Genomic DNA, 15,970 nt, shown 5'->3' on the forward strand with positions numbered 1-15,970 from the left:
CATTCGTCGCGCAATTTGGATCGTTTTTCGCGCTTATGCGCACTCCGTCGTAATTAAGCGAACATCGCGATCGTACGACCAAACGAACCGACATCCGAGATATTTTTGAGCATGTTTTGAGTCCCCTATACTTTAACATCATTTTAGAGCCTTGAAATGAGGTTAACGGGGCTTAAACGTGTCAAAAATGGGCCAAAACGCATGTTTCTAAGCTGCAGGGACCAAAACTGACAAATCTGTCAAAGTTTGCTCAGGCGGGGCGCGTAAGGATTCCCCCAAACTTTAGGCGGGCCGCGTGAGGTCCCCAGATACGAAAAATTGTTGAAAACAGCTATATGCAGCTGTCTTGCACCTCTAAACCCATTGCAAATGGTATTTTCAAATCAGGGGACTGAAATAATGGGCTCAAATGGTTTTTAAAAACTATGGGTACACATGGATGGCCAAGATCGAAGCACGCTTTGCGAGGAACGATCTTAACGGTTCACCAAATCCTATATATACCCCTCCATGTCTTGCCCATTTCCCTCACACTTGAATTCAGAGGTTGCTCTCTAAGTTGGGGTGCTTTGACACTTCATACCTGAGAGTACTCGGAATTCAATCTTGCGGGGACCCGTTGTAAGTATTCTTTCGTTCTTTTTTTGCTTTTCGAGTCCGAAAGTCAAACTTTGTTTGACTTTCTGCATTGACCAGTTTATGGTCAATGCGAAGTTCGTTTGAACTTCATAACGTGAGCGTAATCACGTTGGTTATAGTCCCTAGCGACTATACCTACTGATTACCACGTTATCTAGGCTTAGTGACGAGTCCTAGTTTCGGTCAAAATGCGTTTTCCTGCGCATTTTGTAACCAAACTACTTTAGGGTATTAAAACCGTTTGTTTTAATACCAAAACCTGTTTTCTAAACATGTTCTAGCATGTTTAGCTCGTCGCTTTTAGTTTTGTGCTTGTTTAGGGTCGTAAGGGTAAGCGATCTAATCAATCGCTTATACTTACGAACCCGACCCATTTGGTCGATCATTAGGATCCGACCAAACACATTAGGTGACCATAGTGTATAGGGAATAACCTTTCAAGGTTATACCTTATGGTCACGCCGTTTGAGTAGTTGTATGACAAGTGGTTCTTATGCCTTAGGTAAATTACCAAAATGCCCTTTTTACACTAAAATTCATTTTAAACTTATGTAACATAAATTTTGACACCTAAACTGTTTTAGCAACAATATTAAGTGTGTTAAGGCATATCTTGCTTGTCATAGGGCTAGTTAGGCGTTTTAAGCGCGTTTTACGCAAACGACGCGTTAAAGTAGCATAAGCTACCTAAGCGGGTCGTAACGGGTCAAAAGCACTTAGGATAAGTTTCGTTTTAGTATGTAGGCTTTGTCAAACCATATTACATAAGTTCCCACACTTATTTGGTTTGCGAACCCTCGTACTACCCGATCCTCCGATAGGTCCGTTTATTAATGTAGATGCCTTTATAGGTGCTGTTTGATTCCGTGATCTTCTAACATTGCTTGGTGGTTATCCTACGACTTCTAAGCAATCTCAAGTGAGTACATAGTCCCCTCTTTTACTGTTTTCCAAACATTTTGGGGTGAAACACATGTGCCTACTTGTTACTTTCGTGCTTTCATGTTTTCTCATCATACACTTGCTATGTTCATTAAATACTTCGATTTACATAACATTTTATGCTACGTATGTTCGTTTAGCGCATACTTAGTACATTTATTTTACATGACATTTTCACGCTATGTATGTTCATCATACTTAGTGCATTTGTTTTACATGACATTTCCACGCTATGTATGTTCATCATACTTAGTGCATTTGTTTTACATGACATTTTCATGCTTACATTTTGGGTATGACATTTGGTTTGTTTAAGTGGGACAATATACATTCATTAACATTGATCACGCCGCTCGTTAGTAGGTAATGGTACCATAGGAATTGACAACTCCCGTTCCTGAAATCCTGGGTATGTTTGGATTGGAAGGAATGACCGAATTCGATTAAAACATTTAGACAGATAGACCTTTAATTTGTTTAAAGGTTTATCACCACAGTTGCAAGGCTTGAATGTATGCATTTTCACAATACCGAATAAATGTTTGTATTCATTATAGCATGCATTTTCCACAAAACATAGCGTTGATTTAAACCATGTTTTACTTCAATACACTGTTTTGTGCATTTTTCCTATGGTTTAGTTGATACATATTTCACTAACCATACATTGACATTTTGAGTACACATTACATGATTGATATTTGACATAGACAATGTTGATATTGATATATACATTTTGACATGGTTTTCACAATAACATTGGGCAAATGGTTTAGACATGGGCAACTTTCATTGGGTGGTTTATTTAAGTCATTCAACTTGGACTTATTCATTTTTCTTACAAATAACATATTTTTCACAAGACATTGTTTTACAACACTGTTCGATATATATATACAAACTCATTTTACTTAGTTATTCATTTAATTACTTTTTCACATATCATCTACTTTATCATCGCTTTTCAAATGATTTATAAAACAAAACATGTTACAAGGATCATGACTGACTTTGTTAAACAACCCTTTTCTAAAACCTAAGTCATGAATCCTATTTTCACAAAACCTATGTTACTCACTGGCATTTTTATGCTAACGTACTTTATTTTCACATGTGTTTCAGGAGCAAATGCGTAGGATGATCGTGACACGCTAGGGTGGACTTGGGCCTTAGTGACATAAAACAAAACTAGACGTAGTTTAATTTCGTCATGTGCTCTTTATTTCTGTAGTTTTAAGACAATGTGGCTTGTTGGTTCTTGTTTGAACAATGAATTCCACCCTCGGGTGATGAATAAGATAATACTTTAAATGCCATGGTTGTGAAACAATAATTCTGTTACAACACTCCCCGACGTTTCCGCCACGATTTGATGTTTTACGTGGTCGGGGTGTGACAGAGTGGCCCTCATGGATGCCGATGTCCCTTTTGCTGATGATCCTGCTGTCGACCCTGTTGTTCCCTTGGCTGAGATTCCTGCTGATGTGCCCATTGCAGATCCTGTTATTCCAGTCGAGGCTCCCATTGAGGAGGCTCCTTTTGATCTGTTTGGTGCTCACTCATTCGAGTCGGTGGCGTCTGCTTCACCGCACGCCCAGGGCGTACAACTCTATTCCTCTGATTTTGACTCAGACATGGCGATGTCGGCTGCGCCTCTCGTTGTCCTCGACGATGACCCAGAGCCAGAGGTCGAGTTTTTGCCTGATGAGCTTGCTCTTGTTGGTCTGGAGCCGGTCGTTGCTTATGACCCCATTGAGGCCCCAGCTGATGCACATTTACCAGACCCTTTACATGAGCCTGCTCATGTCGACATACCAGACATAGCACCACCTGTCATTGTTATGCCCGTTGAGTTACCACCGATTCCTGATGCCCTTGTTGTTGATGCATGGAATGTCTGTTGACTACGTCTGCATTATGTCTTAGGTCAAGATAAGTCAACATAAGAGCTTGAAAGTCAAATTAGGTCTTAATGTTGTAGTTTCGCTTTTGTGTACATAGGTTAGAAGTAGTTCCGCTCATTTGTCATTAGGGTTTCGCTCATGTGTCACTTAGGTAGTTTCACTTATGTGTCATGCCGTATAAGCGAAACCACAGGGACTATATATAGGCATTTGGAGCGAAACCAGGTCATTCATTCAGTACGTTGGAGCGGAACTAGATCATTGCTTGTGTAACCAAACTCTTTCAAAATTGAATCAGAAAGCAATAAAAGAGAAGGAATTGAAAAGGAAAAGCTGTGTAACCTCATGTGCATTGATTCCGCCTTTGTATGTGAAGATGAACGTTCTCAACTGACTGTTTAGGGTCGGAACACGGTCCAACAAGTGGTATCAGAGCTCAGGACGAGGAGTTCATACTACTACAACTTGATTCTACAGAATTCTCTCATTTCTACTCACTTTCTCTCATACTTTATCGATTTGAGCTGGTTCCTACGGTTGAAATGGCCTGTTTTTTGAGTATAACGTGTGAAATATACAATTAACAAACCCTAGAAAGATTCAGGTTAAAACACGGCTTAAAAATGGTAAAAATCAGTTAAAAATCTAGTTCCGCTTATTCGGACATCTCTAGTTTCGCTCGGAATACCAAGTTTCGCTCGAAGGTTTCGCTCGAAATTACACATAGTTTCGCTCATACAGACTTGGTAGTTTCGCTCATAGTGACATCTAGGTGTTTCGCTCATTCGAACAATATAGCTTTGCTTATTTGGTCATAACCACTTTCGCTTATACGGACAAGTTTGGTTTCGCTTTTCTGTCAAGAGTGGTTTCGCTTATCTGTCAAGCTGATATTTCGCTCTTTTGTCACTGTTTTTCAAAATCTCGAAAATTTTTCTAAGTGTTTGCTGATTTTGCAGGTATACTCAAAATGGATGATATATTTTTGAACCCGTTTAGCGACTTGTATGCTTTTTCTGGAAGTTCGGGAGACGATTCATCTACAAGCAAAAACAATGAGAATCCGTCGAATGTGAAGAAAAAGGAAGCTTGGGAATCGGAAAATGCCTTTGGAACATTCAATAAACCTCCAAAGCTAATGGCTATCGAGGAATACGGTAGGTGGTCAAGAAAGTTTGAAGATTGGTTGATGGCATTCACATTTCCCAGCTGGAGGAGTCTGAAAACTGGTTATCAAGATGGAAACAAAAATGGTGAAACTTTAACATCAGCTGAGGAGATTGAAATATTTGTGGCTGAGCAAAAATGTGTAGCTTTGTTATTCCAGTCCGTCCGAGAAGACATAATCTCATTGATCGATTATTCAAATGCAAAAGATCTCTGGAAAAAGCTAGAAACGGAATGTCTAGGAAGTGCTGAAATTGTGAAAAGTAAAAAGAAACTTCTTAGGAAAGAATTTGATATGTTTAGCTGTTTAAAGAATGAGTCAGTCTGTAAAATGATAGAAAGGTTTGGTCATCTGAAGCTGGAATTAGCAAGAGATGATATCAAATATCCTGAGGATGAGCTTATCGACAAACTGTTCGATTCATTGCCTGACGAGATGGATTGGAGATATTATGCGCTGATGCTGAAAAATACTATAGAGCTTTCAAAGTTGACTGTGGATTTGTTGATTGAGAGACTTGAAAGTCACGAGCTGGAACTGAAAAAGACATACAAAGTCAATCACTCATCTTATCAGCAGAATTTGGATTTGTATTATCCAAAAAGCATGATGCCAAAAGCAACTTCTCCCAAGACTGCGTTTACTACTGAGAACGTGTCCACAGCAAGCAAAGAAAGTCAAAGTGGTCAAAGCAGTGGAAATCACTGTGGTTATCATAGTGGATCTTCATCATCTGCAAGTCATTCTGATGCAAAGAATCGTTTTCAATGCAACATTGCAATAGACTAGAAGAATGCTCAGAATTTTGATGAGGAGTCGGCCAAACAGCAGATGATCTTCCTAGCATCGGTGTTGGAATCATATGAAGGGTTAGTAGCTGGGAAGATAGGCAACACCAACTTAACGAAGGAAGATTATGATCAGATAGATCCTGAAGAAATGGAGCTGATCGATATTCGTTGGGCTATGGCCAGTGCTCTTCGTCGGGCACAACGTTTCATGGAAATTACCGGCAGGAAGACAATTGGTGGTCCATCTACCAAGCTGGGGTTCAATAAATCCAAAGTGACATGCTTCAAGTGTAAGCAGAAAGGTCACTTCAAGCGAGAATGCAGAAACGCATATGCTGATGAGTCGGAGAACCCTTTCAGAGATGATTACTACAAGAAGGCGATTTATCACCAGAATAAATCCGAGCCGCCTAGATTGAAGCAGGTTGAAGATAACAAAGAGAAATCTAGAGCCCTTGCGGTGATTTATGATGATGAAGGGTATGATTCGAGTAAAGAAGTTCTACCGGAAGAAGATGCGGTTGGTTACGCATTCATGGCGAAAAACGACGAACCTATTCCTTGGAAAGATAACCGAACTGAAGAGCAGAAGTATAGATACAGAAAAGTGTTGGCTGAAAACAGAATCATTAGAATTTCTGGTATCTATCTGGAAGCAAGGAGAGCGAGAAGATGGGATCCGGAAAGGGAGTGTTATCTTGATCCATATGGAAATATTGCAATCAATGATAAAACGCTTGATATCGAAGCCATAATCAAGGAGTACAAAGAAGAAGATGACTATTGGCAGAATAAGTGGTGGGGAACTGTAGACGAGAAAGAGAAAGAAGAGAAAGAGAAAAAGGAGAAAGAAGAGAAAGAGAAAAAGGAGAAAGAAGAAACGAGAAGTCAAAGAAGATTGATACTGGGGTTATTGACACAACGCAGGAGTTGACTGCAGAGAACCTGGGAAAAATGGCTGACAAAGTGCTGGCTGCTAAGGCACTTGAGGTAGATTCTAACTCCGTGTCTGAGTCAAAAAGCCAGGTCAGTTCAAACTTGTCAACAAATGCGTCATGTAAACAAATTGATGGAAATGTTGATTGCAAAAATTGCAACAAAGAGTGCAAATTTTGTAATACTGTCACGTATCTCAACGGTAAGAAAGTTGAAGATCTGACAGCAAAAGTCAGAAGTGTTGAGAATCAAATCCTTGATCATGACAAAACAGTTAAAGCTTCAACTGAACGGATAAGAGAATTAAATAGCCAAATTGAAAATGATAAAATTGATCATGAAAAAGTTAAAAAGGAAAATGAAAAGTTAATTCTTGAAAACCGTCAGATTTCTGAAAAGTTTGAAAAACTCAAAAGCACAATGAAAGATAGTGATGATCGTAATGGTAAAACACATAAAGAAAACGTTCATCTAAAAGCAGTGCTGAGAGTAAAAGAAGAATCAATCAACAAACAACTGGATGAAATCGCTAAACTGAAACTTAAATTTCAAGAAGCTGAAATCGAAAACGAGCGAATCCAGTTGGAGCTTAATAGTTACAGCTCCGCAAGCTTTGTTTTGCAACACATTGTTCCAAAACCCATTGGCAAAAACAAAGCTGGCGAAGACGTGTATTCTGATGGAACCGGGGTGGGTTTTCATAGAGTTCCACCGCCGATTTTGGATAATTACATGAAAAAGCAATCAGGGTTGGTTGAAATTGAGGAAGAAAGTGAAGTTAAACTTTCGGAGAACATTGATGTCACGTTCACATCTTCCAATGACGATAGTGTCCAAAATGATATTGTAAAAGGTGTTGTTGAAAATGTGTTAAAAACGGATAGTGACACTACTGAGGAAGATGGGTGTTTCTTGGACAAATACATTCCGAAACAAAAGTCCAAGAACAACTTAAATGAAGAATCAAATTTTGTCATGTACAAGATGTTGGGTTCAGATAAGTTGGTTTCGGATTCAGAGTTTCCAATTGATAATGTAAACATGAACAAATTGACAAATGTTTTCAAGTTGGTCGAAGTTGAGTTGTCAGAAGTGAACAATCTGAGTCAACCAAAGAGAAAAATGAGTTTTGAGAAAGAAAAAGTTTACAACAAGAAATCTTTTAATCCACCGCCTTTTTGTAATAACAACAAGAATCGAAATAATTGGTCGGGTGGTTATCAGGGGGGTAAGTCGTATCAGAAAAGAAATGTTCCAAACAAAAGGTTTGTTGAAAAGAAAAAGTTTGTGAACAGTTCAAGTTCACTTGCTGATGAAGAGAAAGAAATTTTTTCAAAATCAAATAAAGAGTTCTTTGAAAAGAGAGCTTCACAGGCTCATTCTGAAGGCACAAGTCGAGTGGCTGATACTCGAACATGCTTTAGATGTAATCAAGTTGGTCACATTACACTAAAGTGTACCAACGTGAAGCCTAAGACTGAAACTGTGAAGACTCAACAGAAGAAAGTTGATGTGAAGGGTAAAGCACCAATCATTGTTGAGAAAAAGAGTGTGAAAAATGACAATGTCAAAGTGCAAAATGAACCTGTAAAGAAGTTGGTAACTAAAAATGATAAATTTTATAAACGGGTTGCATTATCTCAACAAGTTTGGAAACCCAAAACTGAGAAAAAGATTTCACCTTCTGAGGAATCAATTCAAGTTGATTATGATGCAAATTTTCCACCTCTAAAGGCTGAAAACTTTAAAATTCAAGTTGCGAGAGTTAAAACGGTCAAGGTTACACCTAAGGCTGATGAGGCCTGGGTGGACACCATGTTTGACTAAGCAAGTTTGAATTGCCGGAGCTTCCTTGATCGCGAAGCATGAATCGGCATCTTTATTGAAGTTGGTTAAGTCAAAGTTTGTTATGTGCAGGATCTTCTAAAACTTGTATCCAGATGGATCATGGATAGTGGAGCTTCAAGACATATGACAGGGAAGACCGCGTTGCTGTATGATGTCAGAAACATAAATGGAGCATACGTAGGTTTTGCGGGTAATCAAGGAGGAAGGATTATTGGTGAAGGAACGTTATCCAATGGGATTGTGACGTTTGAGAGAGTTAACTACATTGCTGAGCTGGAGAACAATCTGCTGAGTATCTCGCAGATCTGTGACAGGATGTATACCACTCACTTCACTGATAAAGAATGTTTGATCTTGAAACCAGGATTTGTTATCCCTGAGGAATGGATTATCATGCGGGCACCGAGAGTTAATGATCTGTACGTGTTGGATATGAGTGTAGCTACTACAACCACGGGTCAGGCTCATTGTTTCGTGTCCAGAGCACTTGAGAAAGAATCGAGATTGTGGCACCGGAAGATGGGGCATATACATCTTAGAAAAATGAATCATTTGGTGCATAACGATTTGGTTACAGGAGTTCATGTCAAAGGTTTTCATCTGGAAGGGGAGTGCATTAGCTGTGTAAAAGGCAAGCAGAAGAAAAAGTCACACCCTACAAAGCAAGTCAATTCAGTCTCAAGACCCCTGGAGAGACTTCACATGGATTTGTTTGGTCCGGTGAATGTCAAGAGCATTAAGGGAGATAAATATTGTCTTGTGGTTACTGATGATTATTCCAGATTTTCGTGGGTTTCTTTCTTAAAGACGAAAGACGAAACGTTTGACAGTTTAATGGCGTTGTTCAAGAAGATAGAGAATCTGTACCAGAGGCGTATCAAACGAATTCGAAGTGATAATGGTACTGAATTCAAGAACAGCAGAATGGAAGAATTTTGTGATGAAAGAGGTATATTGCATGAGTTTAGTGCTCCGTACACTCCATAGCAGAATGGAGTCGCAGAACGCAAAAATCGGACGGTAATCGAGACGGCCAGAACTATGCTCCCAGATTCGAAATTACCAATTAATTTTTGGGCTGAAGCTGTTTCCGCCGCATGCTATACGCTCAACAGGGTTCTCACTGTTAAAAAGTTCAACAAAACATGCTTTGAGCTGATCAATAATCGCAAACCGGATTTGAAGTATCTAGAACCGTTCGGGTCACCCTGTACAGTTATAGAGCCTTATGGAAAGTTTGGTCCGAAGTGCATTGAGGGTATATTTGTTGGATATTCAAGTCCTACGTGCCGTGTCTTCATTCCAAGTGAGAAGCGGATTGTTGAAGCTGCAAATGTTGAATGTCAAGGTTATACTATGCCGCCACAAAGTCCAGGAGATTCATGGAGATATCATTAGGACAAGTTGTGGGAATCTTTTAACATGATGGAAGAAGAAGAAGAAGATTTCTTTGATGAATTGGATATTTTGCGTGAATACGAGTCACAACAAAGGTTCCCAGCTGAGTATTCAAGACGACCACGGGAAACTTCAAATGATGATGAAGCAGGTCCGAGTAATGCTGGTGAACACGATGATATCCAACTGAATGAAGTTGCTCAAGATAATCAGTCGGTTGAAAATGATAATCAGGAATCTGAGAACATGCCGATCTTTGATCATGGAGATTCAGATTCTGAGGGGGAGCAGATTCAGGATTCAAGTCAAATAAACCAAGTTGGTGAACAAAGTGCAAATCAAAATGTTACTAATCTGGAAGGTGCTGTAGATGTTCCAAGCGAAGTGATGCCGCGAACTCTTTCTTATCATCCAGAGGAGTTGATCATAGGAGAATTGCATTCAGGCGTTCGCACGAGACGTCAAATAGACCAGGGCTTAACATGTTTTTATTCTACAGTAGCACCTTTACAAACTGAGTTTTCATTAAGTTGTTTTATCTCGCAGATCGAACCGAGACCGTATAAAGAGGCGCTTACTGAAGACTCTTGGGTCATTGAAATGCAAGAAGAGTTGAGTCAGTTTGAAAAGTTGGGAGTGTGGAAGTTAGTGGATTTACCGGATGGTCAAAGGAAAATTAATTCAAAATGGGTATTTAAGTGCAAGAGAGACGACAGAGGATTTGTTGTAAGGAACAAAGCTCGACTCGTTGTTCAGGGCTTTAGTCAACAGGAAGGGATTGATTTTATAGAAGTTTATGCTACTGTGGCACGACTAGAGGCTATCAGAATTTTCCTTGCATTTGCGTCTTGGAAGAATTTCAAAGTTTATCAGTTGGATGTAAAATTGGCGTTTCTTTATGGGAAGGTCAAAGAGGAGGTTTATGTCGGTCAGCCGCCGGGCTTTACCGATCCAATCCACAAAAACAAGGTCTACTTATTGGACAAAGCGCTGTATGGTTTACACCAGGACCCGAGAGCTTGGTACGAGACTTTGTCTCAACACCTACTAGCCAACAGTTTCATACGTGGAAAAGTGGATGCCACTCTCTTCACCAAAAAGGTCGACGGTCATCTTCTGATAGTTCAGATTTATGTAGACGATATAATTTTTGGGTCAATGAATGAGAAATTGTGCAAAGATTTCGAACAGGTGATGAAGCAAAAATTCGAAATGTCATCAATGGGGGAGATGAAATTCTTTCTGGGACTACAAGTTGAACAACTACCTGGGAATTTTCATTCACCAAACGAAGTACGTGCATGATATTCTAGAGAAATTTGGAATGTCAAGTTCTACTCCAGCTGCTACCCCACTTGCAACAAATCATGGGATTCATCCAGATCTCACTGGAGACAAGGCTGATCAAACGTTCTACCGTTCCATGATAGGTTCTTTGATGTATCTAACTGCTTCACGTCCTGATATCATGTACCCCACGTGCCTCGCAACAAGATATTAATCTAACCCGAGAGCTTCGCACATGATTATTCTGAAGAGAATATTACGCTACCTGAAAGGAACTCCTACATTGGGGTTGTGGTATCCTAGAAAAGGCGACTTTACGCTCGAAGGGTATTCCGATTCGGATTTCGGATGCTGCAAAGTCAATACCAAATCAACAACTGCAGGATGCCAGTTCTTTGGACCTAGATTGGTTACCTGGCAGTGTAAGAAACAAACGTCTGTGGCGTTATCTACATGTGAAGCGGAGTACGTTTCTGTAGCAGTTGCTGCTCTCAGATCTTGTGGATACAGCAACAGATGCGCGACTACGGTTTGCAGTTTCTTAACACACCTCTTTTTGTTGATAATGAGGCCGCAATAAATATAACAAAGAATCCAGTACATCACGCTAAAACTAAACATATAGAAATTCGTCATCACTTTATTCGCGATTGCTTCGAGAAAAAGTTGATACGAATTGAGAAAATCCACACTGACAAACAGAAAGCTGATTTACATACCAAAGCTTTTGATAAAAATCGGTTTAAATATTTGTTAAAACTGAATGGTATGAAGCTTCTTTCGGTGTCGAATGGCATTATTGGCGTTGATGAGAGTACTATTGCGGATGAAGATGAGAAACAATCTGCAATGGTTTGTCGATTTTATACTTGTTTTGGTATTTAGGGGGAGTAGATAGATGTATATAGTTTATTTTCAGAAAATACAAAAACAGTAAAAAAATGCAAAAGTACAAAAACATGATAAAATCTGAAAAAGAGCTTGTGTAAAAAGGGAAAGTGATAGTACATCAGCTAGACAATTATAGTATGCTAAAGAATTGTAAAGATTAAATGAGTTAAACAGTCTCACTAATGATGTGTCGATAGGTTTTCGCACATTTAGTAGATTTATTCAGGATATAAACCTAAAATTTCAAACTTGTGAAATTCGTGGGGAACGCTACTTGGATATATAGGTAACCCCTGAAATCTCGTTTGAAAGGTCCCATATTCTGAGATACTAGGTCTTTATACTCAGTGATATCTGGGGTATTATTCCGGGACTTCTGCTGTATGGAAGTACTGACCTAGTCCCCGAATAATACTTTCTGCAAATGCTTGAAATATAGCATCGCCCTCAACAAGCTGATGAAACAATAAAATTGATAGTCACTGCTGTTGTAACTAAAAGATCCTCTAAAGGGGACACACCAGAAAGTCGAAGCCGTCATCTCTCTGTGTATACGGAAGTATTAACCTGAGCTCTCATGGCCCTCGCATTTAACCCCTTACAGATATCATTTGTGGTATACTCACCTGTAAGACTGAATATCTGGGATTCTTGATACGGGAGTATATTCAAGAGGTGGGACACATGAATGAGCTAAGTTCATAAGATATCTAATTTGTGACAACTCGAATTTCCAAGATTTCCATCTTCGCATTAATTGCGCACTAATTGTTAAGCTGTCTTGTTTGTTTCACCACTGTACACGTTCGTAAATTGTTAAGTCGTATTGCGCTTGTTATATTGTATATATTAGTGTGCTCTTATATGTGTTGGGTGTGCAATGTAAGTGTGTTAACGGATATATGTTTTGTATGTTTAATGTTAGTACACTTAATAAAAAGATGGAACTTTTGTCAAACACCCACACACCTCACGAAAACACACTTCACGAAAACACTAAGAGTCCTCGTCTACTAAGGGGCCAACGAAAAGCACATGGGCTTCGGCCCAGTGATGATCGACTTGGGATGTTTAGCTATTAATCCTAACACAAAACCTAATTAGCAAAACCCTAATCACTCTTCACCCCCTCTCGCTACCCTTGAAACTCGACGGCAATCTTAAGACTCCGAAGTACCTTGCGCCAACCGACACATCGTTCTCCTGTTTGGGGTTAGTAAATCAAATATTAATAATTAATTGATTTAAATTATCATGAACTATCTGTCGTCATCATGTGCCAACTGTTATGTGATTATGGTTGTTAAGCTTTCATGTTATTTCGAATCATGTGTACACATATGCGGGATTTGACGATGATATGATTTTGCAATTTATTTAATTGATTAGTATGATAAGAAACTTGGTAATCTGATGATGTGTTTTATATTCTTTATTACATGCCATAAGTTGGTCCAATGATCTCTTAAGGTGATTGACGACTTGTCGGCCATTGATGACTTATTAATAAGCTGTTGATTTTGGTCTTCCAATAATTTGCTATTTTAGATGTTACATATAAATGAATTGACTAAATGATTCCTTTGATAATAATGGAACCGATAACAGTGAATATAGCCTTGAACTAATAATACATAGTTGACAAGTGTGGATGAAACATAAGGTAAAGTGGCCGACAATTGATATTAAGGAAATCTCTTTCATTGGACCATTTGATTTGTGGGATTACTTGTGAATTGATAGTGCATAGGCTGCATAAAGTAATGATTGTTGATGATGTGTGATGTGGTAATTCTGAACCCCTTTGTATGTCGGCTGCCCATCAAAGTCAAGCTCTAATCCAAAACCCACATGCCCACCACTTTTATTGGCTGCCCAATCAAGAGTAGCGTAATGTTATCGGCCCAATCCCGTGTGAGCTAGCAATAGATATAGGCGGCTATTCATGTGTAGTGTCAAGAATATAATATAATGTATTTATGCCCGAGTTTCTTAATGAACCCATGTCCGAGTTTTTTTTTATAAAGAGGGGATCCGAGTTTTTCTTTTGACTGGATAACCTGGTGTCCGAGTTTAATACAAGCATGATGGTCCGAACTTTATTAACTTGTGCAAGGTCTGAGTTTATGAAAGATCATCATGTCCGAGTTTAATGAACCTTATGAGGGTCCGAGTTTAAGGAAACTGATGAGGGTCTGAGTTTAATGCCATGTATGTGTGTGATCCGAGTTTCAAAGGCTCACAAGGTCCGAGTTTTAAACCTCATACCCCCCCCCCCCACCTATGTCCGAGTTTAAAAGGGGAGTTTCCCCCTTGTCCGACTTTTAAAGCCACACCAAGGGACCGAGTTTATTGAATGGCTATGTAGACCGAATTTATTGAATGGCTATGTAGACCGAATTTATTGAATGGTTATGTAGACCGAGTTTTATGGTTGTGAGTTTGTCTGAGTTTTGAGAGGTGCATGAATTTGTGAATGATTATATGAAGCTTGAACTGTATGTTAAATGTTGTGGGATCTGTTAAGTCTTGAATGATATTTATGCACTCGAATTTCATACGCATGATGTGTTGTCTGAACTCTAAATATACGTTCTCATAATTCACTGTTTAATGCTTGAAAAGACTGTGTCACGTTGATACTAAGTTCAGAAATCTGTATGAGAAACAACACACTACTATACCTCACCAGTATGTGAACATAAGATGCTGCATGTTACTGAATGATACTGCTTGCTACAGAATGATATGATATCGTATGTGATTGTTTGATCCGAAGAGATGCAAACCCTAATTGAATCTATATACTTACACCGAATCATGTGCAAAACATCCTAGGTCGTGGGTAACGGACTTAGACGATTAACAAACTCTAGAAGCAATAACATACCGAGCAAACCAAGGTGAGTTCACACAGCCAGGGCATGGGTTCCCAGGGTGGGAATGGGTTGGATGATTGTTTGTGCATGCTTAAATGATACTTGTCGAACTGCCTTCGCACACACCCTGGTTGGTAAAGACTATGGTCGCGAACGAACTACTCAACTGCCTTCGCACACACCCTGGTCGGTAAAGACTATGGTCGCGAACGAACTGATCAATTGTCTTCGCACACACCCTGGTCGGTAAAGACTACGGTCGCGAACTAACGAACCTAATCTTCGCACACATGCCTGTGAGGCCGCGATGGAAACTAATACGATACATGACATAACGAACGAACATACTACTACTCACGCTATACTATTACTGAACTGTTAACTGTGAACTCGCTCAACTAGTTGTTGACTCTCTGCTGCATGCCTTGCAGGACATTAGGTACATATGGAGCTTGCACAGGGAGGAGCAAGTCGTTGTGGAGATTGGATCGTGGATGTTACGTTATACTTACAACACTTGAACTATTTACATACATTGGATATCATTATTACGCTTCCGCTACTTAAATTATGTTTTGTTGGAACATCAATCGTATTGAATAATTGGTTTACATTTATTATACTTGACATTAACTACATGTTCGATATGATTGGTGGCTTGATCCTGGTCAGTCACGCTCCCAAGCGGTGATACTCCGCAGGTGGATTTTTGGGGGTGTGACAGATTGGTATCAGAGCCATTGGTTATAGAGAACTTGGTTTTAATATGGGAAAACGTTTTTATTAAAACCAGACTATAACCAGAACAGTGCTCTCAACGATCCACAACGACGCTTCGCTCCACGTGCAAGACTCGACATACTAGGTAATAAGGTTTATGTTTATTGCCTACATGCTAGAACTGCATAGAACTTTGCTCGTAGTATGCTTACATTACTTTGCTCACTACTTGTTATTGCTTGAGAACACCTACGTGCTTACACTTTTCTGTCATCGCCCTACTCGCGAACCACTCTCATTTACGTTACTTTTACTATGAAGATCATGTCTGGAAGAATTAGCATGACACAAGCCCAGCTAGAGGCTTTCGTTCAAACTCAAGTTGCTGCGGCACTTGCAGCTGCTCAAGCAGGTCAACACGCGCAGCAGCCTGTCTGCACTTTCAAGAACTTCATGGACTGTCGTCCAAACTCTTTCAGTGGCACGGAGGGAGCAGTTGGACTCCTCCATTGGTTCGAAAAGCTAGAGTCGGTATTCGAGATGTGTGAGTGCCCTGAGGCTCGCAAG

The 15,970-nt window shown here is 39.6% G+C and overlaps 1 protein-coding gene across 1 annotated transcript in view; it reads left to right on the forward strand.

The window, feature by feature from the left end:
- The window catches only part of LOC110939549 (calphotin-like), a 33,681-nt gene that overhangs the window by 9,694 nt on the left and 8,017 nt on the right, over window positions 1-15,970 (forward strand). The window contains exons 2-3 of the mRNA XM_022181106.2: window positions 2,981-3,476; window positions 3,583-3,589. Coding sequence (XP_022036798.2) covers window positions 2,981-3,476; window positions 3,583-3,589 — 503 coding nt within the window. The remainder of the gene's footprint in view (window positions 1-2,980; window positions 3,477-3,582; window positions 3,590-15,970) is intronic.

Source organism: Helianthus annuus, chromosome 7 (genome assembly GCF_002127325.2).
Source record: "Helianthus annuus cultivar XRQ/B chromosome 7, HanXRQr2.0-SUNRISE, whole genome shotgun sequence".
Taxonomy (NCBI): domain Eukaryota; kingdom Viridiplantae; phylum Streptophyta; class Magnoliopsida; order Asterales; family Asteraceae; genus Helianthus; species Helianthus annuus.